Source organism: Theropithecus gelada, chromosome 15 (genome assembly GCF_003255815.1).
Source record: "Theropithecus gelada isolate Dixy chromosome 15, Tgel_1.0, whole genome shotgun sequence".
NCBI classification, from domain to species: domain Eukaryota; kingdom Metazoa; phylum Chordata; class Mammalia; order Primates; family Cercopithecidae; genus Theropithecus; species Theropithecus gelada.
Window position 1 is genome coordinate 99,346,279 of NC_037683.1, and position 26,514 is coordinate 99,372,792.

A 26,514-nucleotide genomic window follows, 5' to 3' on the forward strand; every position below is an offset into this window, starting at 1 on the left:
ACGCCTGTAATGCCAACACTTTGGGAGTCCGAGGCGGGCAGATCACCTGAGGTCAGGAGTTCAAGACCAGTCTGGCCAACATGGCAAAACCCCGTCTCTACTAAAAATACAAAAATTAGCTGGGTGTGGTGGCGGGCACTTGTAATCCCAGCTACTTGGGAGGCTGAGGTAGGGAGAATCACTTGAACCCAGGAGGCGGAAGTTGCAGTGAGCCAAGATCGAGCCATTGCCTTCCATGAGACTCTGTCTCGAAAAAAAATAAATACATAAAAATAAAATAAAAATAAAGGAAAATAACAAGTGTTGACAAGAATGTGGAAAAGCTGGAGAGAAATTAGAACCCCCATACACAGCGGCTAAGAATGTAAAATGTAAAATGCAATCCCTATGAAAAAGTCTGTAAGTTTCTCAAAAAGTTCAGCACAGAGCTACCATATGACCCAACAATCCCATTTGTGGGTATACACCCAAGAGAAATGAAGACGTATCTCCACTCGAAAACCTCTCCACAAATGTTCACAGAATTATTTATGAAGGCCAAAAAGTGGTAACAATCCAAATGTCCGTCAACATGTGAATGGATAAAGCAAACAGCTATATCCACATAAGGGAACAGCATTCGGCCACAGGAAAAAAGTATTACTGACACCTGCTACAACACGGATGAGGCTTGGAAACATACTAAGTGAAAGATGCCAGACACAAAACAAATGCCATGTCCTGCATGATTCTACACTACATGATATGCCCAGAATAGGAAGATCTCTAGAGACAGAAAACAGATCAGTGGTTGCCAGGGGCTGGGGGAAGAGGGAAATGGGGAGGGATTGCTTAATGGGTACACATTTCTTTCTGGGGTGATAAAAATGTTCCGGCCGGGTGTGGTGGCTCATGCCTGTAATCCCAGCACTTTGGGAGGCCGAGGTGAGCGGATCACTTGAGGTCAGGAGTTCGAGACCAGCCTAGCCAACATACTGAAACCCCCTCTCTACTAAAAATACAAAAATTAGCTGGGCGTGGTGGCACCTGTAATCCCAGCTAGGAGAATAGCTTGAACCCAGGAGGCGGAGTTGCAGTGAGCCAAGATGGTGCCACTGCACTCCAGCCCGGGTGAGAGTGTGACTCTATTTCAAAAAAAAAAAAAAAAAGTTTTGGAATCAATGGTTATAGTTGCATGGCATCATGAACATACCCAAACTACTGAGATGTATGATACATTAAAAAATGGCTAAAATAATGAATTGTATGTTATGTGAATTTTATCCCAACTTTAAAAACAAGAAACAGATGAAATTCATATTTTATTTACCCTAATGTATCCCAATTATCACTGCAAGATGTATCCCACATAAAAATTATTGAGAAATTTGGCTTGTTTACACTCAATCTCTGTACTCCAGCATATCTTACTGATATGCTGTATCACATCAGTGTGCTGAGATTGTAGCACATCTCAGCTGGGACACGCTAAGTGCTCAACAGCCACCTGCAGCTAGGGACAGCAAGTTCCAGAGGAATAAGAAGGTCGGGGGAAAGAGGGAGACAGAGAAGGGGAGGGAGACAGGGAAAGCGGGGAGAGGGAAGGAGAGAGAGGCAGAGACTTGCAAATGAGTCATTTATGGCGTCCTGCTACGATTACACACTCACACACTCATTCACACACACAAACAAGACAAGCAGTGACTCCCAAATGCTTCATGCCTACAGCCACCACTGAGCCAAGTGGTGGGTCACTGGATGTATGTTCCCATAGGGAAAAGGGCACCAAGTGATGAGGAAACTAGTCCAGTCCACAAGCCTCTAGAGATGACATGATTATGTTTTGTGGGTTAAGAAGTTACACAACACAGAAATGTTGTTGTGACTGACTGAATACTTGACATGAAGGAAGAACTGGATGTTTTGGTACGATCATGGTATTGTGGCTATGAGAGAGACGATCCCACCTTTTAAGGATGTGTGCTAAAATACTCATGGCTAAAACAGCATGAGTTATAATCCCCAAAGCTTGGCACTGGATGTGTGGGGGCTCCCGGGGTCACTCTACCTTTTCGTGTTTACAGTTTTCCACAATCAGCCTACACACACAGATACGCACACATAAGCTTGTCACATGGATAATTACGTCTGCAATACAATTTTAAAAAATCTTCAAGGCTGGCTTTAGAGGAAGAGAAAGGTGAATCAGAAGATGCTGAGATAAACGCGTTGTCTGGAGAAATTTGAGGTAGGTTCAGGAACTTTTAGAAGGACAGGTCTTTGCTGCGCTATTTCTCATTTGTAATTTCACTCCTAAAATTCAGCAATTTTCTTTTCACAGTATAGCTCCATCAACAATGATCCGCTATGACAAATGGTTTTGAAGCTCACAAATGAGGATAAAGGGAGGAAAAAGAAAAGAGAAACAAGTGACAGAGAGAGAAGGCAGCACAGGGAAGACTGGGATGGGAGAGATTTTCATGAAGACCTGAGACTGTGCCATCTGGTTTGGGGTCCGCTGCTAATTTGCTCCTTGACTTTGGACGCATCACTTAACTTCCCTGTGCCTCTGTTTCCCCAAATGGAACCTGCGCAGGGTGGCCTCCTGAGTTTTATTTAAAAGGGGTACCTTACAGGCACCTCAAGTGGGAACCCCAAAAATGTGGGCATGGATCAGAGTGTGAATGAGTGTGTGTGAGTGTGAGTTGAACTGAGTGTGAGAATACCAACAGGAGAGGAGTGGCTGTTTACGGCACAGAGTCAAATGTCAGCGTAAATGGTAGGATCCTGGTCAGAGAGCAGCTGAGGAGACTCCAGGGCAGGGGACACAGACGGGCCGAAGGGCGGGTCTGGACCTGCAGCTGTGGGAGAGTGTGCACAAGTCACCAAGTTTACATGGAAGGGCGTGGGGAGATTAAGTGTAACTCTCTACGAAGCTTCAGAAAACACCATCTATCCAGGAAAACACCTAGTACACACAGACACTGTTGCTACACACCCAGAATAGCTCCTGCCAACACATGCCTGTGTTGTTACACAGAGGGTAACATCCTCCCACCCCGTCCACCTCGCAGCTTGGTGGGTGTGGGAAAGCACCCCGCTGGGAGGGCGCAGGAGCCGCCGTGGGATCACCCGGGTGCCCAGCTCGGCAGAACAAGGTTCATGAGGTGTGGTGACCATTGCAGAGATAAGCACAGGGTTGATGGCGAGGGGGCCTGAACCCAAGACTGGCTCACACTCTCCCCCAGCATCTTCTGGGCAAGGCACACTGCAGGTGCTTCGGGGAAGGAGGAGAGAGGATGGGCAGGAGGGAGAGCGGAGGAAGAAGAGAGGAAAGGATGGCGAGGAGAGGGAGAGAAAGGAGAGGAGAGGGAGAGAAAGGAGGACAGAGGGAGGGGAGGAGGGAGAATGGAGGGAGGGGAGGAGGGAGAATGGAGGGAGGGGAGGAGGGAGAATGGAGGGAGGGGAGGAGGGAGAATGGAGGGAGGGGAGGAGGGAGAATGGAGGGAGGGGAGGAGGGAAGAAAAGAAGACAGAGAAGGATGGAGGAAAGGGATGGAAGGAAGAGGAGAGAGACAGAGTCTGGAGGGGAGGAGGGCAAGAGGAGGATTGAGGGAGGAAAAGAAGGACAAAGGGAGAAGGGTAGAGGGATAGAAAGGAAGAGAAAGGATGGAGGGAGGGGAGGCGGGAGGAAGGAAAGGAGGAGAAGCAAACAGGGGAGGCTGCCCTTGCCTCTGAGAACCTGCCACACTGCCTCCTTCAGTGGCAGCCCACTCCTGTGGTAGGCTGAGATAGTGCCTGAGAGCCATCCCACCTCGATGCTGGCCCTTCCCACAGCTTACAGGCACCTATTTCCCTGTATCAAATCCTTCCTGCTTAAAATAGAGGGGTGGTTTCTCTGTCTACACTGACCCCAGTACACTGACTTCCTCATCTTTGTTCAGCACTCAATGGTACATGAACACAGCCTGCACATGACTGGGCACAGGCCAGGGCCGAACAGAACAAATACCGAATGGACTGACAGAACTGGACCCGGAAAATCGGTGAGAATAAAAACAGAAAAGCTGCTCTAGAACTCTGGATTCCTCAATCACAGGGATTAAAGGTGATAAGAGACACCACGTTTATCTGCACAAGACTGCTCTGGTTCTCCAAGAAAATCAACCCTCCAGAAGACAATCGTCACATTCTCAGGGGCACAAGCAAAGCTGGCCCAGAGAGAAGACACTGGAACCCTCTGAGAACTGCATCTGGCCACAGGAGAACGCAGTCTGGCGGGGCCAGTGTGACGAGCAGACCTGGCAGCCCCCAGCAGCCCCACGCCGGCCACTCTCAGGTCCCGGGAGCCTTCCATGATCTCTCCGGCTCTCACTCTCTCCCCCTCTGTCTCAAGCGGCAAGAATGACTGTCTCCTAAAGAAATTAAGTGAGAAATTAAATATGTTCATGTCGGGCCAGGTGCAATGGCATACACCTGTAATCCCAGCACTTTGGGAGGCCGAGGAAGGTAAATCACAAGGTCAGAAGTTCAAGACCAGCCTGGCCAACACGGTGAAACCCCATCTCTACTAAAAATACAAAAATTAGCCAGGCGTGGTGGCGCGTGCCTGTAATCCCAGCTACTCGGGAGGCTGAGGCAGGAGAATCACATGAACCAGGGAAGCGGAGGTTGCAGTGAGCCAAGGTTACGCCACCGTACTCCAGCCTGGGTGACACAGTTGAGACTCTGTCTCCAAAAAACAAATAAATATGTTCATGTTACAAAAGCACTCTGAAACTCTAAAGCAGAACCAATGACCAGACTTGTGAATTATTTCCTTTTGAAGAGGCAAAATCCTTCAGCAAAAGTCACTCTTAAACAAATGCCATTGCACGTGAGAGAAGCGACCCCATCTCAGGCCCAGAGGACACTCAAGAACGCATTCCATGAACCAACTCTTTACAAGAGGAAAGCACTGTAAACGCCTCAGAGCCTCCTCGTACCCCAAGTTACTGTGCAAGAGGAGAAACCGGGCAGCTCCCTGAAACCACTGGGACGTGGGTGCAGGTCACACAGGCGAGCATGGCCACAGTGAGGCTGAGTGCCCCCTGCACTTTCCCCGCTCCTTCTTTAAGCTTTTCTTCTTCCGGACACAAAACGATAAGCAAGTCACCAACACCTCTGTTCTTCCACTCAGCAATCATTCTTTCTTTACTCCGTTGCTCCTCTTCAGGAAAGATACAGGAACTCTATTTTCATGACAAAGGAACTGTTGCTAAAACATTATTTTTGCACCACTGCAATGTTAATGCACATATTTTAACAAAGAAGTAAAACGCATAAATGTCGAAGTGGATGTGCAGCTGCGAGAAACCAGCCGAGTGAGAACGTTACAACAAGCGCAAATGCCAAAAATGAAGCCATTTGTGACTCGAACTTTTGGCAAGCAAAAACGAACACATTAGCAGGAAGATGTGCCTTTCCCTTCACGAAGTGCTAGTAAGTAATTCAGGGTCTCCCAGACTCTTCCCCAGGCATTTCAGAGAGCAGGTGATGCCACCCCCAAGCCTTTGTGGCCACTGCAAGAGGAGACCCAGGATCTTTTGAAGTCTTCAGACCCAAATTATTATGATGATGATTATTTTTTAGATGGAGTCTCACTGTTACCCAGGCTGGAGCGCATGGCGTGGTCTTGGCTCACTGCAACCTCTGCCTCCCAGGTTCAAGCCTCAGCCTCACGAGCAGCTGGGACTACAGGCATGCACCACCACACCCAGCTAATTTTTGTATTTTTAGTAGAGATGGCATTTCTCCACGCTGACCGAACTCCTGACCTCAAGTGATCCACCAGCCTTGGACTCCCAAAAGTGCTGAGATTACAGGTATCAGCCACCATGCCTGGCCCAGATCCAAATTATTAATCAGCCTCTGTTAACAACATAAAAGTATGAATTAAACCACTCTATTCCCTCCTTAGGAGATAATGCACACCTTTACAAGTGAATCTCCACTGGCTTTTGCCAAAAACTAAAACCCAAGTATCTGTTTTTATTTAGGCCCCTTAAAAACCTGTTTTATATGTACACATGTACGAATCTGTAAAAAAGAAAACAGCATTTCACCAGTGGTTGCGTGAAGATTATTTCTATGCACACGAATGAGGTAGTTTAAAAACATGACCACAAATTCATTGACACTACTCCCAAAGGAGGAGTCCAATTCCCCTGAAATTCAGGGCAGCCTTAGTGACTTGCTTCTAATGAATGTAGAAGTGACCATGCTCACTTCCAAGGCAAGGTCAACAAAAGGGGCTGTGGGTTGAACAGCGTACGCCTGAAATTCATGTCCACCTGGAACCTGTGAAGGAGCCCATGAATGACCTCATTTAGAAACCAGGAAGGCCGGGCGTGGTGGCTCACGCCTGTAATCCCAGCACTTTGGGAGGCCAGGGCGGGTGGATCACCTGAGGTCAGGAGTTCAAGACCAGCCTAGCCAACATGGTGAAACCCCATCTCTACTAAAAATACAACAAAATCAGCTGGGTGTTTTGGTGGGTGCCTGTACTCCCAACTACTTAGGAGGCTGAGGCAGGAGAATCACTCGAACCTGGGAGGTGGAGGTTGCACTGAAAAAAGATCGTACCACTGAACTCCAGCCTGGGGCAACAGAGTGAGACTCTGTCTCAAAAATAAATAAATTAATTAATTAATTAATTAAAAAAAAGAAACAAGGTCTATGCAGATGTACTTAAATGAAAATGAGGTCTCTAGGTGGGCCCTATCCAACATGACTGGTGTTCTTAGAAGAGGAGGAGAACAGGCGAAAAGACTGAGAGGCAAGCAGGCCATGAGAGGTGGAAACTGCACGAAATTGTACCTACAAGCTGAGGAATGTCAAAGGTGTCAGCAAATGCCAGAAGCTAGAGAGGCGAGGAAGGGTCCTCCCATAGCCCTACTGGCACCTGGATTTCGGGTTCCTAGCCCCTAAAACTGTAAAAGGACACATTTTTGTTGTTTTAAGTCATCTAGTCTGTATTAATTTGTATGCAGCCCTAGGACACAAACACAAAAAATGACACAGCTTCCTCCCGCTGGCCGCGTCTGCTGTGAGCGAGGATGCTAACTCCCAGAACCCAGCCCTATGCTGAAAAGAAGCCACGCCGCCACGTGGAAAAGGGAGTGTAGGTGTCTTGGTCCTGGCCCCTGCCCCTGCCCAGGTCTCAGCTGACAGCTGCACTTACTGCCGGGCCCCTGAGTAAGGGACTCTCTGGATCACTCTAACCTCAGCCTTCAAGGCACCCCAGACATGGAGCGCAGAGTAGAGACAACCCGTTCCCACCGAGCTTCCCCAAACTGCAGATGCGGGAGCAAAACACATGTTTGTCATGGGTTTGGGGATAACCTCATATGCAGTAACAGATAACAGAAACAACACATGTATGTCTAAATTCGCCAGAACCAAACGTATGTTTTATGTTCAAAACCTAGTTACCAGAGCCAGCTGGATATCAGAGCAGTCTACAGAAGCTCCCTTCTGCAAACAGGTATGCAGAGTCCTCTCATCTGGAATCACACCTCTGACTGTCTACTTACAAAGTAGTTGCCTCAACTAAGATAGTAAGGCACGATAAGCCAACGATGTCAGGGTTTTTTTTTTTTTTTTTTTAAAACAATATGCAAAAGCCAGAAACGGTTAAACATTTTATCATTTAAAGAACCCCACTTATATTCTACAATTTTTCATGGCATATCTACATTTATAAAAGCGTAAGTAGTAACTGATAAAAGCTTACGTGTAATCTGTATTTATTTATTTATTTTTTTAAAGAAAGGGAGTGGAGAGTTCTCAGTAGCTAATTTCTGGGTGAGAACTACAGGTGAATTTTTCTTTTTTGTTTTCAAATTTGCCCATAATAACATTATTTTAATTAAGGAAAAGCCAACTTTTTTTGAAAGTTACTTAACATATGCAATCATTGCAAAAGAAGGCTTGATATCCTTTCTTATACACAGAAAAGGAAGCGTGGTGCTTCCACTAAGTTATATAAATTCTCATGAACTTGCACAACTGCAGTGATGCAGTCAAACCATCTTCACCGGACCTACTGCTGCAACAGACAGGAAGGTGAAAAAGAAAGGAAATGGAAATGGCAGCTCAGTCCCCAAGATTCAACAGAGTCTCACTCATCTGAAGCATTTACTCTCGAATAAGCACAGTCCGCAAGATTTGGTTCAGATTAACAAGACACAATCTAATTAAGCCATTAATACTCTGGCCAGTGGATGGATTCCTTCTGTGTGAGGTTCCCTCCTCTCACCCAATGGGCTGTCGGTGTGGGGTCATTAAAATGGAACACACATGGCCACCTAGCCTCCCACATGGGCAGGGTGTTAGCTGAGGCCAGCAATGACACCTGTCATTTTACATCTTTATCTCCCAACACTCTTCCCAACTTAGGTGGGACTTGTCACACCTCCACATTCCTTTTCTAATCCTGTGATCGCAGTCCTCTACATGCTGAAATGCCGCCCTTCTATCCTTCTCTAAATTCCATTTTAGTCTCCAAAGCTCAAAGCCAATCTTTTTTTTTTTTTTTTTTTTTTGAGACGGAGTCTTGCTCTGTCACCCAGGCTGGAGTGCAGAGGTGCAGTCCCGGCTCACTACAACCTCCGCCTCTCGGGTTCAAGTGATTCTCCTGCCTCAGCCTACCGAGTAGCTGGGATTACAGGTGCACGCCACCACGCCCAGCTATTTTTTTGTATTTTTGGTAGAGACGGGGGTTTCACCATGTTGGCGAGGCTGGTCTCGAACTCCTGACCTCGTGATCTGCTTGCCTCGGCCTCCCAAAGTGCTGGGATTACAGGCGTGAGTCACTGTGCCCGAACTAAAGCCAACCTTTTTAGAAAAAAAAAAAAAAAAAAAAACTGTTAACTACTTTAGCCAGTACCCATCTCTCCTTTCACATAACTCCAGCTGCTGTTAAAAACTGATTATTCTCACCGGGCACAGTGGGTCACGCCTGTAATCCCAGTACTTTGGGAGGCCAAGGTGGGCAGATCACGAGGTCAGGAGTTCAAGACCAGCCTGGCCAAGATGGTGAAACCCTGTCTCCACTAAAAACACAAAAATTAGCCAGGCATAGTGGCACATGTCTGTAATCCCAGCTATTTGGGAGGCTGAGGCAGAGAACTGCTTGAACCTGGGAGGTAGAGGTTGCAGTGAGCTGAGATCGTGCCACTGCATTCCAGCCTAGGCAACAGAGCGAGACTCTGCCTCAAAAAAAAAAGATTATTCTCTAGATATGTGAGGGAATCTTATTTTTCTCCAAAACAGCATTCAAGCTGCTAAGGACACAGGGCCCCAGGCACATCCTAGACATCCAGTAAGTACTGGCACACGGACTAAGATTCCCATTCATTCATTTACCATGAACTCAAACTTTTACTAAGCACCGGTCTCAAACCCATGAGATAAGCTAACTGATCAGGTGTATAACTTAGATTGGAAGAAATAAGAGTGAAATACTACACACAGAAATGTCGGGCCAAAGGATCTGATCTGCAGGCCAGGAAACTGTACAAAGTGAAATATAACAGCAGGAACAACATTCTGTGGCAACAGCTAATAAAAATGGGAGCATGTACAACCATCCAGCTACTTAATGTCCAGGTGTATCTCTGTATCTTTCCATTCAGACTCTTTTAACCATGACTCACAATGATAAATTTATCTTGTGATTCAGTACATTTACACACATATATACATATATATACACATATATATGTATATGTACACATGTATGTTTAGAAACAGGGTCTTGCTCTGTCACCTAGTCTGGCATGCAGTGGTGCAATTATAGTTTATTGAACCTCAAACTCCTGGGCTCAAGTGATCCTCCCACCTCAGCTTCCTGAGTAGCTAGGACGACAGGCACGCAACAACCATTCCCAGCTACTTTTAAATTTTCTGTAGAGACAGGGTCTCAGTATGTTGCCCAGGCTGGTCTTGAACTCCTGGCCTTAAGCAATCCTCCTGCCTTAGCCTTCCAAAGCACGTATTTTTTATATAAAATGCAACAATGCTGGTCAGGCATGGTAGCTCATGCCTGTAATCCCAGCACTTTGGGAGGCCAAGGCAGGTGGATCACTTGAGGCCAGGAGTTTGAGACCAGCCTGGCCAAAATGGAGAAACCTCGTCTCTACTAAAAATACAAAAATTAGCCAGGTGTGGTGGTGCAGGTCTGTAATCCCAGCTACTCGGGAGGCCGTGAGAATCGCTGTGAGGTGGAGGTGGAGGTTGCAGTGAGCCGAGATCATGCCACTGCACTCCAGCCTGGGCAACAGAGTGAGACTCTGTCTCAAAAAGAAAAACAAAAAAAGCAATAATGGTTTCATAACACAATAGTTAACATATATAACAACACTCTAATATTTTTAGTTTTTTAACACGTGGGTCATTATCCACTAAATTATTAAGCATAGCTCACTATAAGGTCCCAAACTGTAGTTGGCAAACACTGCAAGCTTGGAAAAACCCCAGGTGCCTGAAGCGCGCTGTATGAGTATACCCACTGTACCTTCTTCTCAAGGAGTAAAAAACTAGAAACAACTTAAAGGCTCACCAGTAAGCAGTGGGTCAATAAACTGGGGTATATTTATACAAAGAAAGAGGGTACGGCAGCTAGAAAGAATGAACTAAATCTATAAAATCAATAAAGACCTCAGAAACAACAGTGACGACAAAAAGCAACTTACAAAATGATAGAGTAACCAAACATATACATTAAAACACAGAAAAAATAAACATGTTGTTTTTGAACATGTATAGTAATAGTTCAGGAATAAAAGCTACAGGCCGGGCGCGGTGGCTCAAGCCTGTAATCCCAGCACTTTGGGAGGCCAAGACAGGCGGATCACGAGGTCAGGAGATTGAGACCATCCTGGCTAACATGGTGAAACCCGGTCTCTACTAAAAAATACAAAAAAACTAGCCGGGCGAGGTGGCGGGCACCTGTAGTCCCAGGTACTCGTGAGGCTGAGGCAGGAGAATGGTGTGAACCCGGGAGGCGGAGCTTGCAGTGAGCTGAGATCCAGCCACTGCACTCCAGCCTGGGCCACAGAGCGAGACTCCGTCTCAAAAAAAAAAAAAAAAAAAAAAAGAAATATAAGCTACAAAGACAACCATTAACATTCACAACAGTGGTTGTACAGGCAGGAGGGAAAGGAGGGAAGAGACAGAGAAGGGGAACCCAGAGAACCTTGACTGTATTTATGATGTTTTTTGCTTTAAATAATATCTGGGTGAGGGGCACTCAGGTGTGAGCTTATTATTCATCTGACCTCTCTGCATGTCCAGCTATTTCATAAGAAACCCACTTTATGTCTCACGATGTCACCATCACACAGCTGTTGAGAAGCTCATGCGATGTCTTGCACTTGCCCACCCCCTCTGGGTGACATTCTAAGGGGTATCTGAGCAAGCCTGTCTCAGTGCTGAGGACCTCGAGATTCACGTATACTCAAATCCTAGGTGAGCTGGCCATTTTGGGGAAAAAAGTAGTGATCAGTAAGTTTCCAATCGGGTACAGCTTCTAAAAACATTCAAGGATTCCAGTAAATGTGGGTGAAGATGAAAGAAATACCTTAGAAAAACAAGTATTAACTCAATTACTTTGTAACAGCTTTACCAAATTACATTTAGATGAATTACAGTCAGGCATTGCTTAACGATGGGGATAGGCTCTGAGAAATGCATCATTATGAGATTTTGTCTTTGTGCAACCATCATAGAGTGCACTTATACAAACCTAGATATTATAGCCTACTACACACGTAGGCTGTATGGTACAGCCTACTATTCCCACGCTACAAACCTGTACAGCACGGGACTGTACTGAATACTGCAGGCCTTGTAACACAGTGGTAAGTATTTGTGTATCTAAGCATAGAAAAGATGCAGTAAACCGATGGTATTAGAATTTTATGGGTCCATCATTGACCAAAACATCATATGTGGCGTGTGACTGCATATCTCTTAATTATAATGCCCTTTAATTTTTAAATCACTTCACTGAAGAAGAGTAAAAAGGAAACTGGGAAAAAAAAAAAAAGATGACCTTGACAATGTATTTTTATTTCTTTTTTTTTTTTTTTTTTTTTTTTTTGAAACAGAGTCTCCCTCTGTCGCCCAGGCTGGAGTGCAGTGGCCGGATCTCAGCTCACTGCAAGCTCCGCCTCCCGGGTTTATGCCATTCTCCTGCCTCAGCCTCCCGAGTAGCTGGGACTACAGGCATCCGCCATCTCGCCCGGCTAGTTTTTTGTATTTTTTAGTAGAGACGGGGTTTCACCGGGTTAGCCAGGATGGTCTTGATCTCCTGACCTCGTGATCCGCCCGTCTCGGCCTCCCAAAGTGCTGGGATTACAGGCTTGAGCCACCGCGCCCGGCCGCATTTTTATTTCTAAAAGTGTAATTCTGCAAAACACTTGATCTCAATCACCAGTTTCTGGATCAGCTAGCTGTATCACAGTGGTCTGGAAATTTAGAAAAAAAAAACCATGTATGAATACGTGTGTGTATGTCTGTGTATGTGTGAGATCTTTAAAAAAAATTCTATATTCTGAGGCCAAATATCCAGAGAGTCTGATCCAGTGTAATTTTTAATCTGTATTTTGTTCATAAGCTGGCAGGTGGTTATCATGAGCAGCCAGGCGAAGGAGGATTGCTCTGAAACAACTTCCATAACAAATAAGGTCAAAACCCTAAGCTGGGGTGTAAACAAAAGCTGATTTGATAAGCTGAATGGATCATTCTGCATCAGAACACCAACAAGCTGCAGAGACTTACTTTCGGGGGGGCACAACTCCCCAGGCCGAAGGTGATTTCATCTTCCATTGCCCAATTCCCCACACCGCTCCCGAATCTTACAGAGAAGGGGGAAAGGCACCAAGGAACCGCAGGAGACTCAGACTCTGCCCTCTGCTCCACCAAGGAACATGGCTCCTTATGACTCAGAAGCCCAAACAAGGCTTTCCCCAGCATTCTGCCAACCACTCAAACCTGTGCTGTTCAATGAGGCCATTATTTAGCTATTTACATTTAAATTAGATAAAATTCAATTCTTCAGTCCCACTAGCCACGTTTCAGTTATTCATCAGGCTCATGTGGCCAGTGGCTACTGTACTGCACCAGCACACACAAACATTTCTGTCATCACAGAAAATTCTATCAGACAGGGCCGACCCAAAGCAGTAATTTCATTATGAACAGGTGTTTGTTCACATTTTCTCTGATGATAGGTTTGGTTTTCAAGCTTTTGTCCAGCCCCCCACTTGAGGGATACAACACCCACCCAGAGTGACAGTGACTGCTTGAGGTGAGGAATGCTGGCAGAGACAGGCAGGGAAATCTCTAGGTCAGATGTAATTTGCAAACCACCCCCAGCCACAGGTCCCCACACCCCACCTCCTCCTATGGCTGAGAATCACCATGGTTCTTAAAAAATTTTTTAAGGAGCCTTGTTCCAGTTCTAACCACAAATGCTAACCTTCTAAGATTTAAAAAAAAAAAAAAAAAAAAGAGACAATGTAGAGAAAAGTATTTAGGTGAAGGATCAGCTCATTCACGTAGCCAAAACAGAGCTAGTTAGAACACAGCGGTCTTTGGAAGCAAGGAGATATAAAGAGGATGTTTTTAAAGTTTCTACTGTGAAGTCTTTAATGCAGACGAAGGTAAACAAGCTAGTATGCTGAACTCCCACATACCCATCACCAGCTTCAGCACTGACCAACTCAAGCCCACCTGGTTTCCTCTATGCTGCCTCCCCTCCACCTTGGTGCCCTTCAGGTACAGGCAGCCAAGAAGCTGTGTCCACACTGAAGGAAGAGGAAGGCCAGTGTGCAGGGGCGGAGGCTGGCCAAGGGGCTCTCTAGGGTCTAGGTGTCATCCTGGGTGACAGCAGCTAACTCTCTGAGCCTCCGTTCACTAATAAAATGAGCCCCAATCTCATCACACTGCCGGGAGGAATTCATGAAATGGTCCCTGTGAAATGCTCAGCCTCACGTCTGGCCAAGCACAGGCTCAGGAAACGTCCACTCCAGTGGCTGGTGTGGTGCCCGTCATCGTTCTCCTTCCGCAGCCCCGCCACACTGCCTGCTCTTGGTTCCACCTCCCTCGGTGTCTTCCTAACTCTTTTGAAAGCTAGCACAATTTGGTTTCAAGGTTTCAATCTGGGAGGAAAACAAAAAAATCTGCTATGGTCTGAGTGTGGGTGTCCTTCAAAATCCCTACGCTGAAACCAAATCACCAAATATCAAATGGAGATGATAATGTCAGAAGGTGAGGCCTCTGGGAGGGTCAAGCCCTCATACACGGGATTAGTGCCATAAAAGAGGCCCCAGAGAGCTGCCTCGTCCCTCCCACCAGGCAAGGACACCACAAGGCGGCGGCGGCCATGAACCCGGAAGTGGGCCCTCACCCGATGAATCTGCCCTTGTCTTCATCTTTGACTTCCCAGCCTCTAGACCTGTGAGAATAAACATTTGTTTATACGTTGCCCAGTTTATGATATTTTGTTATAGCAGCCTTAAACAGACTAATTCTCTGTTCTATTAAATGTCCATACAGAAAGAGATAATATTATCACCACTACCGTGGTGGCTTACGACTGCACCCACCACTGCTGCTGTGATCACGGCCTCCACTGCCATTGGCACAATGAGGCAGAATAATACCAACCACCAGCTGCTGAGCTTCCATTCTACGTTGAGCACTGTTAAACGCTTTATCAACATTATCCCATTCGGTCCTCACAGGCACCCTGTGAGATTCCTTTCTCATTTCCACTTGACAGTTGAGAAAATAGATCCAGAGAATTTAAGTGACTTCCCTAAAATCACACAGCTGAGGAAACTTTAAACCCAGGTCTGCCTGACTCAGAAGCTCCATGCCTCCCACCACCAAACCACAGCTAAAATCCTCCTGCAGCTAAGGTTTGATGTGAGAACCCACCCTTGCTCACCAAAATGAAAAGACATTTATATCGCATATTCTATAAGAGAAAAACTGTGAAAACAGACTCTCTTTTCAAATAGCTACTTGATGCTCTTTTTTTTTTCTTTTTGAGAGATGAGGTTAAAGGGGATTTCAGGAGCACAAAAAGCGTATCTGACCAGTGAGAAAAGGAAAGAAACATAAAGAAGCACTTTATTACTACAACATTATGAACAATTCCCAGGGAAGAAATACGAGCTTGCAAATACAGGAAAGTACTCTGCAAATTTAAAAAAAAAAAAAAAAAAAAAAGTACTTCTTGCATTTTAAATCAGTTATGCAAGAAAAGTCTGAGTCCCTTCCTGGAAATAATTCATTTTCTGAGACAATTCAAGATAATGGAAGTTGAGCTACAACCTTCTTCCAATAAATTAGCCACTCCAGAGAGAGAGGTACATGTATTATAAACGCCAAATTTTTCAGGCCGGGCACGGTGGCTCACACCTGTAATCTCAGCACTTTGGGAGGCCGAGATGGGCAGATCACCTGAGGTCAGGAATTTGAGAACAATCTGACCAACATGGTGAAATCTCATCTCTACTAAAAATACAAAAATTAGCTGCACGTGATGGCACATACCTGTAGTCCCAGCTACTTGGGAGGCTGAGGCAGGAGAATTACTCGAACCCAGGAGGCAGAGGTTGCAGTGAGCCAAGACGGCACCATTGCACTCCAGTCTGGGCAACAAGAGGGAAACTCCATCACAAAAAAAAAAAAAAAAGCCAAATTTTTCTAGTTAATAAGTGGCCATGAGTTTGATGCACTTTGAGACAGGAGATATTAGTAACTCACACAGTTACACAATTTAATAAACAAAATATAGCCATATATTCCTACACAAGAAAACCAGGCCGGGCACGGTGGCTCACACCTGTAATCCTAGCACTCTAGGAGGCCGAGGCAGGCAGATCACAAGGTCAAGAGATCGAAACCATCCTAGTCAAAATGGTGAAAAACCCCGTCTCTACTAAAAATACAAAAAGTAGCCGGGCATGGTGGCCGGCAGCTGTAGTCGCAGCTACTCAGGAGGCTGAAGCAGGAGAATCTCTTGAACCCAGGAGGTAGGGGTTGCAGTGAGCCGAGATTGCGCCACTGTACTCCAGCCTGGGTGACAGAACGACTCCATCTCAAAAAAAAAAGAAAAAAAAGAAAACCAGAAAAACTGACACATAAAGCTTAGATATTTTAACTAGCAGGAAGCCCCTTTTAATCTACGCAGGATTTGTTGGTTTTATTCTTAGCTTAAAAGCCAGTTGCAGTACCCTACTTTTTCTGTTAATATTTAGTAGACTCTGCCTCTCCTCTCCGTTAGATACTTGGAGGGCACAAATATCATTCCTCTGAGATATAAGCACCTGGCATAAGCCTGGCACAGAGTGGGTATTTAATACATGTTTGTAGAAAGTGGAAAAAAAAAAAACAATAGGAGAGAGAAAAAAAAAAAAAAGCCAATAGGACGAATCTGAAATTGTTCTTCTGCATTTCTCCTGTTTATTACCATTGCAAAAGGCTTCACCGCAAGCCCAGCCAGGGACTTGGAGGGAAAAGGGGAGAATGCCCACAGCTTGATCAACAGGCTCTTTCCACATAATTACATAAACCTAAACCCAGCCGCTGGCCCATCCTCCTGCCAAGAAGAAACAGACAATGTCGACACCATCCCTTAGAAGAGAACTGAGAGGAAACAAAGCAGGCCTTGCCTTTTCGTCCTGGTACAGCTTGTTGACACTCTCCAGCTGGAAGTTGTGGCTGGACTGGATTTTGTCGAGCTGCTCCCGCTGCTTCTCCAGCTCTCCCTGGAACTCGTTCTTCTTCAGCTCCACGGCGCCTCTCTCCGCGGCCGCCCTGCGGACCCTGCCTTCCAGCTCCATGATCCGTGTCTACAAGGAGACCACAGCGTTAGGGCTGATGCCAAGTTACCCACGGAGCCTGGACCAGCTGAGTGCCCTCCACAAAGACCACCCTGGGGCCCAGGGCCAGCACCAGCCTCATATACACGAGTGCCCAAGGTTCCGTGTTTTAAGTCAACTGTAAAGAAGCTGGCACAGGTTCTTCTGGAAAAATGGTCTCTGTCAGTGTAAGTGAAGGAAGGCTCCATGCATTCAAACCACGCTTCCCACTGGGTTTTCGTGAGGCTTAAATACACTAAGTGCATAGAATGCCTCATGCTTTACCTGACATGAGATGATGCTCAAATATTTAGTTCTCCTTCTCCGCTAACAAAGCACTTAACAAATCTTTAGCAGACATGATTTCTGAAACCAGATTCAGTTCTCCAACCCAGACAAGCAGACTTCATCTGCCCAGAGAACAGGAGCTCCCGTGGAAGCTGAGACACAGGGAGTACAAGCCCAGGAGGGTAAGTGTGAGAACAGGACAAAGCGCAGACAGGCTGAGGTGCCACGGCTAAGCCCACGCGGGTTGGAATCCCTGCTCCACCTCAACCTCTCTGTGCCTCAGTCTGACACCCTGTGAAATGAGGAAAGTCAAGTCCCAACCTTGTAGGGTTTGTGCACCAAAGGAGTAATTTGTGTCAAGTACTGTGGAAGAGAAATTATTCTGACATTTATTAAAACGGTAAGAAAGACTACTCAATATGATTGCGGTAAGAGAGGGAAACTGTGCTCAATGCTGAACACATCAAACACAGCTGGGGATTTACAGTCAACGAGCGAGCACAGTGCGGGGAGCCAGTGCATGGAAATCGCCCTCAGAGTAGGGGGATTCTTGCTAAACTGGCCTAACAAGATTCTTGCTAAACGCAGGCCAAGGACTTAGACAGCAAGGGTAGGGATGAGGAACCTGGTCAAGGATCAGGGGTAGAAGGATGGCTTAGCGGGATCCTTTGCTATGACTCGGCTGGGCACGCCAAAGACAGGGAGTGGGAGTTGGGAGGGGCCGAGATCAAGGCCTGGTCAAGACAACGGCTCAGAAGGGCCCGATTCAAGTTTGATCAAGAGGACCATCTCTGTCACTGCCCAGCACTGTACCTGACCCACGACTGCAACAGTAAATGAGAACCTTAAAATTATCATTATTAAATGATGAAGATAAAGATTGGTACCTTTAAAAACATATTTCTTACACCCATCATCCAAGCACACTGCCAGTACTGCTCTTCGATATCTTGTGCGCTGGAGGACCGCAAACGACGGACTGTGGCCAGTGTATGTAAGCAGGCTGTCTTTCTTCCCAGAACCACCCCAGTAGCTCAAATGAAAGCTGTTAACTCACAGGAAAAGCAGGGAGGGATACAACCGCAATCCTACACAACCACAGGGGGGGCCTCTCCCACCCAAAGCGGAGCCGCCTGGGGTCTGACCCAGGGCTGTGGGGGTGTGCAGAGCCCTAAACTCACCTTACAGCACGTGCCCTGTGCAAAATGCCCTGGCTGGCAATGAACAACAAACGCCTCGGACCCCATAACAAAATAAACAAAACATAAACATAAAATAAACATAATAAAACAAAACACCTGGAGATCCACGCTCCGGGAGCTCGCAATCCAGTAATTGAAGCCCAAGACGATGATGCAGGCCACCAGGGCGGCCAGCACGAGCGGCGGCGACTTCATGCTGCGACGCCCGTTTCCCAAGCCCATCATCTCAAAATCAGCACTGAGAATCTGCCAAGTAAAAGCAAATAAATACGCATCAATGCTAGTATTTATCATCTCCGAAGCAGACCGTATCATCCTTACAACAGAGAGGAAATGGGTCTTGCCAGGAAGCATGGGCTGGTAGCTGCTTCTTGATGTGCAAAGCTGTCGAGGGAGAAGAATATTCGGATGGCACGCACAGAGCCCACGGTGCTGTGCACCCAGGGCAGTGTGGCCAGCTCCCAGGACAGGCTCAGAGGAGCAGGCACCGCCCCGAAACCTGTCACAGATTAGCTCGAGACCTGGGGCAAGACATGATTTCTCTTACACTTCAGATTCCTTCCCTGTAAAATCCTTACCATACTCACCTTCCCGACAGAGTTTGAGAATTAATCATTTCTGTAAGCAGCAATGTTTGAGAAGTAATCATTTCTGTAAACACCAATAACAAATATTAAGTGCTTCCGCATCATATTAGAAAGAGTATATTGCTCATTACTCCTCAGAGACAGCTTTTTGCTTTGAGTCCTAACAAGGGAGGTTTTTTCACCCTTGACGGGATTACTAATGACAGCCAATTAAAGCATTTCTCAAGCAAAGCAGAAAAGCCATTCTAGAGGTGAATGTGAACCTCCCCGCCTCCACCCATGTACATCATTATTCAGGCACAGCCCTGGCTGTAGAAGTGTCTTCTCCTTCATGACACACAACAGAAGTGGGAGGTGTGCCATCTGCCTGAAGTCACTGGGAAAAATGTGTTCCATCTTCGGATCTGAGATGGAAACAAGGCATTCACTCCACGCCAAATGAGAGCACCTTGTCTTTCGAACATTCATTTCTCACTTTAAGGACCGTATCTGTGCAACTGCTGCATCGTACACCTCAGGTCAGGAAAAACAGTGACTCTGTGTGAGAGCTACAGAGTGCACAAAAATACAGCTTAGAAGACAGACGCCATAAATTTCGTTAATGGGCTTCAATTCAAAGCCAGGTCTGGCCGGCTGCAAGCACTGGTCTCCAGGAACAAGGAAACTAGACTTTTCCAAACGGCTTTTGCTGAGCCAGATAAAACAGAACCTTATCAGAGTGAGAGCGGTTGCACTGCAACAAATAGCCTTTGAGCACAGAGCGCCTTTCACGCCAGGGGTGTCTAGCAACAGAGGAGGGAAGGGAAGGGGAAGAGGAGGGGAAAAGACAAGGGATGGGGAGGGAAGAGGAGACCACTGAGGATTCACCTGCAAAACACAATTCTTAGCAGTGAGAACATGGGAGAGCCGATCCTCACCCGATGGTCTTTCCAAGTGGGTCACCAAAAGACTTCCTCTTTCTTAACAGCTAGCTACTAGTATGGGGGCCTGCCCGGAGATAAAGCAGCAATCTAGCCAAATCATCTAAAATAAAGCACCCCCAAAATTACCATGGGTGGAAATTCTGACCTGCGCTCATGTCTTACCAGCTTCTGGCCTCTTAGGATGAACGGGGAAACAACGTTTTTTTTTTTCAATTATCAGCTGATATCAGCAAGCACTGAATATACTCAAGGAGCATAAGTGTAGACACAAGAAACTTCTAGAAGATTCTACAGATCTGCTGAAAAAGTGTCTTCATTGTGCTATCGTATCTCATTTTGATCACAAGAGTCTCTTTTTTGACTCTTAAGTGTTTTAAAATTTTTATGTATTTATTTTAGAGACGGGGTCTCTGTCACCCAGAGTGGAGTCTTTTCCAAATGGCTTTTGCTAAGGAAAAAATGGGAAACTACACACAGTAAAGTATAAATTGGCCGGGCACGATGGCTCACGCCTGTAATCCCAGCACTCTGGAATGCCAAGGCAGGTAGATGGCCTGAAGTCAGGAATTTGAGACCAGCCTGGCCAACATGGTGAAACCCCGTCTCTACTAAAAATACAAAAATCAGCCAGGCATGGTAGTGCATGCCTGTAGTACCAGCTACTCAGGAGGCTGAGGCAGGAGAAAAGCTTGAACCCAGGAGGCACAGCTTGCACTGAGCCAAGGTCACACCACTGCACTCCAGCCTGGGTGATAGATCGAGACTCTGATTCAAAAAAAAAAAAAAAAGTATAAATTGCATCTCCCTCATCTGGGTCTTTCTATTCCAATGGTCCTCAACACTCAAGGGGCACCAGCATCACCTGGGACACTTTTTTTTGAGATGGAGTCTCACTTTGTCACCCAGGCTGGAGTGCAGTGGCACCATCTCAGCACACTGCAAGCTTTGCCCCCCAGGTTCATGCCATTCTCCTGCCTCAGCCTCCCGAGTAGCTGGGACTACAGGTGCACGCCACCAAGCCCGGCTAGTTTTTGTATTTTTAGTAGAGACGAGGTTTCACCGTGTTAGCCAGGATGGTCTCGATCTCCTGACCTCGTGATCCGGCTGCCTTGGCCTCCCCAAGTGCTGGGATTACAGGCATGAGCCACCGCGCCCAGCCTGAAACTTTTTAAAATATCAATACCTGGGCTCCACCACTGCATTTCTTTTCTTTTTTCCTTTTTTTTTTTTTTTTTTTTTTTTTTGAGACAGGGTCTCACTCTGTTGCCCAGGCTGACATAGCTGCCCAGAGGTGCGATCCCAGCTCACTGCAGCCTCAACTTCCTGGGCTCAAGCGATTCTCCCACCTGGGCGTACCAAGTAGCTGGGATTACAGGTGTGAACCACCATGCCAGCTAATTTTTTCTATTTTTGTAGAGACGGGGTCACACTACGTTGCTCAAGCTGGTCTCAAACTCCTGGGCTCAGTGATCCTCCCGCCTCAGCCTCCTAAAGTGCTGGGAGTACAGGCATGAGCCATCACATCTGGCCCCCACCCCTGCATTTCTAATTCAATGGGGTTTAGGGCAAGGCCCAGATATTGGTATTTTTTAACCTCCCCAGGTGATTCATATGTATAGCCACTATTCTAGATGTTTCTAGATGCATATATAAGCATCAATATATTTACTTTAATCCAAACAAGATCATACCATTCACATTATTCTGCAAATGCTGTGTATTTCTTAGTAACACATCTTGCCTCCCTTTTTTAGTAGCACATTATGGTTTGCTCCATTCTTTTCAAAGGGCTGAATAGGGCACCACTGTGTGCCAAGATTTGCTTAACTGATCTCCTACAGAGAAATATTCAAGGCTTTCCAGGCTTACTTCCAACAATGCTACCATAAACAGCCTTACACAGCTGTCCCTCAGTATTCACTAGGGATTGGTTCCAAGACCCCCTGAGGACACCAAAAGCCAAGGATGTTCAAGTCCCTTATATAAAATGGCATATTTGCATCCAACCCAGGCACATCCTCCTCTAAGCTTTAAACCATGTCTAGATTACTTATAATACTTAGTACAATGTAAATGCTATGTAATTAGCTGTTAAGCCATATGTTTAGGAACTAATGACAAAAAAGTCTACACCCGTTCAGTACAGAAGCAACCACCGTAGGCCTAACTATCTTTTTGTTTTTCTGAGACATAGTCTTGCTCTATCGCCCAGGCTGGAGTGTAGTGGCATAAACTGGGCTCACTGAAACCTCTGCCTCCCAGGTTCAAGGGATTCTCCCATCTCAGCCTCCTGAGTAGCTGGGATTAGAGGTGCCCGCCACCACACCCAGCTAGTGTTTTTTTGTTTTGTTTTTTGTACTTTTAGTAGAGAGGGGGTTTCACCATGTTGGCCAGGCTGGTCTTGAATTCTTGGCCTCAAGTGATCTGCCTGCCTCGGCCTCCCAAAGTGCTGGGATTACAGAAGCCACCACGCCAGGCCAGGCTTAACTACATTTTGAACAGCTAGTTGAAACTGCAGATGTGGAGCCGTGCACCCATCTCTGTGCTTACGAACTCTTACCTATGTGTACAGTCCCTTATTCACAACTTTGAAATCCAAAACAGTCTCTAAAAACTCGGATTTTTAAAAACTTTTCCAGCAACAAAACCTGAACTGAGATCAAGGTCTGATCAGAACTTGTCAGAAGCTACTTAACGTCTTTATCTTCCTCCCTTCATGTGAATACTCTTACATTTCACTGCAGAAAGATGGGTGTTTGAGTATGCGGTGCTGTCCTAGATCCTCCTGGGGCTGTCACATAATATATAATAAATGCCCGGTGTTATCTGAATTCTGAAAAAAGTCCTGAATTCCAAACCTAGCAGGCCTCAAGGAGCTTGAGATGAACGAACGGCAAGCTTACTGTTGTGAGGCACTGCTCAACACAGGGGCTCGTATCAGCTTTGGGGGCAGTATCACCCCATTTTGCAGGAGATGAAACAAATCACTTCTTTGTGGATCTATTTCTGGGTCAAAAATGTATGTTTTTAATATTGATAGAGCGTCTCTCTTCCAAAATAGTTGGCAAATTACAAAGGGAAAAACAGTTATATTACATGAAGAATCCTGGCAGATGACACCTTAGCCACTTCAAGCTTGGTATCACTGATAATGAGGCACGTCGACATCACATACCCCCGATACGGTGCACTAGGAGGGCACGGCACCTCTACGGCCTCCTGCCAGCAATGCATAACCTCAATCTCATCAGAAAATTCAGAGGAAGTCAACTCGTCGGACATTCTATAACACACGTGGCCAGCATGGTTAAAAAGATAGTGCCAAAAGGTTAATCTCTTAATTTTGATAAATTCTATGGTTAAGGGGAAACAGGGTAAAGGGTATATAGAAACTATGTGTAATATTTTTCCAACCCTTCCATAAGTCTAAACTATATAATTATTTGCTAGATCTTACCATATCTGAAACAGGTCCAACCTGTCAAATGCATGAGCCCCCTGAACCTTCTAGTTAAATATTAACATTTTTAAAATTTCCCTTTTTTTGCTGGGCGCAGCAGCTTACACCTGTAATCCCAGCACTTCAGGAGGCCAAGGCAGGCGAATCACGAGGTCAGGAGTTAGAGACCATCCTCACCAATGTGGTGAAACCCCATCTCTACTAAAAATACAAAAATTAGCTAGGGGTGGCGTGCGCCTGTAGTCCCAGCTACTCGGGAGGCTGAGGCAGAAGAATCACTCGAACCCAGGAGGCAGAAGTCGCAGTGGGCCAAGATCGCGCCACTGCACTCCAGACTGGGGACAACAGAGCGAGACTCCATCACCAAAAAAAAAAAAAAAAAAAAAAAATTCCTTCTTTTCATATAGGGGTTTTAATCACAATCTCCTGCAGCAGGAGAATGTCTGTTTTCTGACATGACAACATAGAAAACAAAGTTTTTAAGGGTCGACAATCTCATTAGTGATATTTTCAAACATATTAATTGTGAGCACAAATGAGTGTCTTTTCATTTCTTGGCCATCTGCATGTTCATTTTGGTGAAATGCCTTCATATTCTTTGCCCAATTTTAAACTGGGGTGTTCATCTTATTGACTTGCTAAAGCTCTTTGTCTGTTAAAGGTAAACCAATCTTTGGTCCTTCATATGAATAATTTTTTTTTTCAATTTTTCATCTACTCTTTTGCTTTACAGAATGTTTGCCCAAAGTTTTTGTTGCTTTTTTTTTTTTTTTTTGAAGGTTCTACTTTTTTTTTTAATTATACTTTAAGTTCTGGGATACATGTGTAGAACGTGCAGGTTTGTTACACAGGTATACATGTGCCATGGTGGTTTGCTGCACCCATCAACCAGTCATCTACATTAGTTATTTCTCCTAATGCTAATCCCTCCCCTAGCCTCCCACCACCTCCCCCAAAAGGCCCTGGTGTATGTTCCCCTCCCTGTGTCCATGTGTTCTCATTGTTCAGCTCCCACTTATGAGAACATGTGGTGTTTGGTCTTCTGTTCCTGTGTTAGTTTGCTGAGAATGATGGTTTCCAGCTTCATCCATGTCCCTGGCAAAGGACATGAACTCATCCTTTTTATGGCTGCATAGTATTCCATGGTGTATATGTGCCACATTTTCTTTATCTAGTCTATCATTGATGGGCATTTGGGTAGGTTCCGAGTCTTTGCTATTGTGAACAGTGCCACAATAAACATACGTGTGCATGTGTCTTCACAGTAGAATGACATATTCCTTTGGGTATATACCCAGTAATGGGATTGCTGGGTCAAATGGTATTTCTGGTTCTAGATGCTTGAGGAATCACCACACTGTTTTCCACAATGGTTGAACTAACTTACACTCCCACCAACAGTGTAAAAGTGTTCGTATTTCTCCACATCCTCTCCAGCATCTGCGGTTTCCTGACTTTTTAATGATCACCATTCTAACTGGCGTGAGATGGTATCTCATTGTGGTTTTGATTTGCATCTCTCTCTCTAATGACCACTGATGAATTGGCTGCATAAATGTCTTCTTTTGAGACGTCTCTGTTCATATCCTTCACCCACTTTTCGATTTTTTTTTTTTCTTGTAACTTTAAAGTTCTTTGTAGATTCTGGATATTAGCCCTTTGTCAGTTGGACAGATTACAAAAATTTTCTCCCATTCTGTAGGTTGCCTGTTCACTCTGATGATAGTTTCTTTAGCTGTGCAGAAGCTCGTTAGCTTAATTAGATCCCATTTGTCTATTTTGGCTTTTGTTTGCCATTGCTTTTAGTGTTTCAGTCATGAAGTCTTTGACCATACCCATGTACTGCCTAGGTTTTCTTCTAGGGTGTTTATGGTTTTAAGTCTTATGTTTAAGTCTTTAATCCATCTTAAGTTAATTTTTGTATAAGGTGTAAGGAAGAAGTCCAGTTCCGGTTTTCTGCATATGGCTTGCCAGTTTTCCCACCACCATTTATTAAATAGGGAATCCTTCCCCATCGTTTGTTTTTGTCAGGTTTGTCAAAGATCAGATGGTTGTAGATGTGTGGCATTCTTTCTGAGGCCTCTATTTTGTTCCATTGGTCTATGTATCTGTTTTGGTACCAGTACCATGTTGTTTTCATTACTGTAGCATTGTAGCATAGTTTGAAGTCAGGCAGCATGATGCCTCCAGCTTGTCTTTTTGCTTAGGATTGTCTTGACTACATGAGCTCTTTTTTGGTTCCATGGGAAATTTAAAGTAGTTTTTTTTTTTTAAAAATTCTGTGAAGAAAGTCAATGGTAGCTTGATGGTGATAGCACTGAATCTATAAATTACTTTGGGCAGTATGGTCATTTTCACGATATTTATTCTTCCTATCCATGAGCATGGAATGTTTCTACATTTGTTTGTGTCCTCTCTTACTTCCTTGAGCAGTGGTTTGTAGTTCTCCTTGAATAGGTCCTTCACATCCCTTGTAAGTTGGATTCCTAGGTATTTTATTCTCCTTGTAGCAATTGTGAATGGGAGCTCACTCATGATTTGGCTGTTTGTCTATTTCAGTGTATAGGAATGCTTGTGATTTTTGCACATTGATTTTGTATCCTGAGACTTTGCTGAAGTTGCTTATCAGCTTAAGGAGATTTTAGGCTGAGATGATGGAGTTTTCTAAATATACAATCATGTCATCTGCAAACAGAGACAATATGACTTCCTCTCTTCCTATTTGAATACCTTTCTTTCTCTTGCCTGATTGCCCTGGCCAGAACATCAAATACCATGTTGAATAGGAGTGGTGAGAGAGGACATCCTTGTCTTGTGACAGTTTTCAAAGGGAATGCTTCCAGCTTTTGCCCATTCAGTATGATATTGGCTGGAGGTTTGTCATAAATAGCTCTTATTATTTTGAGATACATTTCATCAATACCTAGTTTATTCAGAGTTTTTAGCATGAAGGGGTGTGGAATTTTATCAAAGGCCTTTTCTGCATCTACTGAGAGAACCATGTGGTTTTGTCATTGGTTCTGTTTATGTGATGGATTATGTTTATTGATTTGCATATGTTCAACCAGTCTTGTATCTCAGGGATGAAGTTGATTTGATTGTGGTGGATAAGCTTTTTGATGTGCTGCTGGATTCAGTTTGCCAGTATTTTATCATT

At 45.2% G+C, this 26,514-nt stretch overlaps 1 protein-coding gene across 2 annotated transcripts in view; it reads right to left on the reverse strand.

Moving 5' to 3' along the window:
* Positions 1-26,514, reverse strand: part of GOLM1 (golgi membrane protein 1) — a 72,941-nt gene that overhangs the window by 33,029 nt on the left and 13,398 nt on the right. For both annotated transcript variants that reach the window (XM_025360244.1, XM_025360245.1), the window contains exons 2-3: positions 18,484-18,633; positions 16,709-16,888 (exon numbers count right to left, since the gene is read on the reverse strand). In XM_025360244.1, the coding sequence (XP_025216029.1) occupies positions 16,709-16,888; positions 18,484-18,612 (309 nt within the window). In that variant the 5' untranslated portion in view covers positions 18,613-18,633. The remainder of the gene's footprint in view (positions 1-16,708; positions 16,889-18,483; positions 18,634-26,514) is intronic.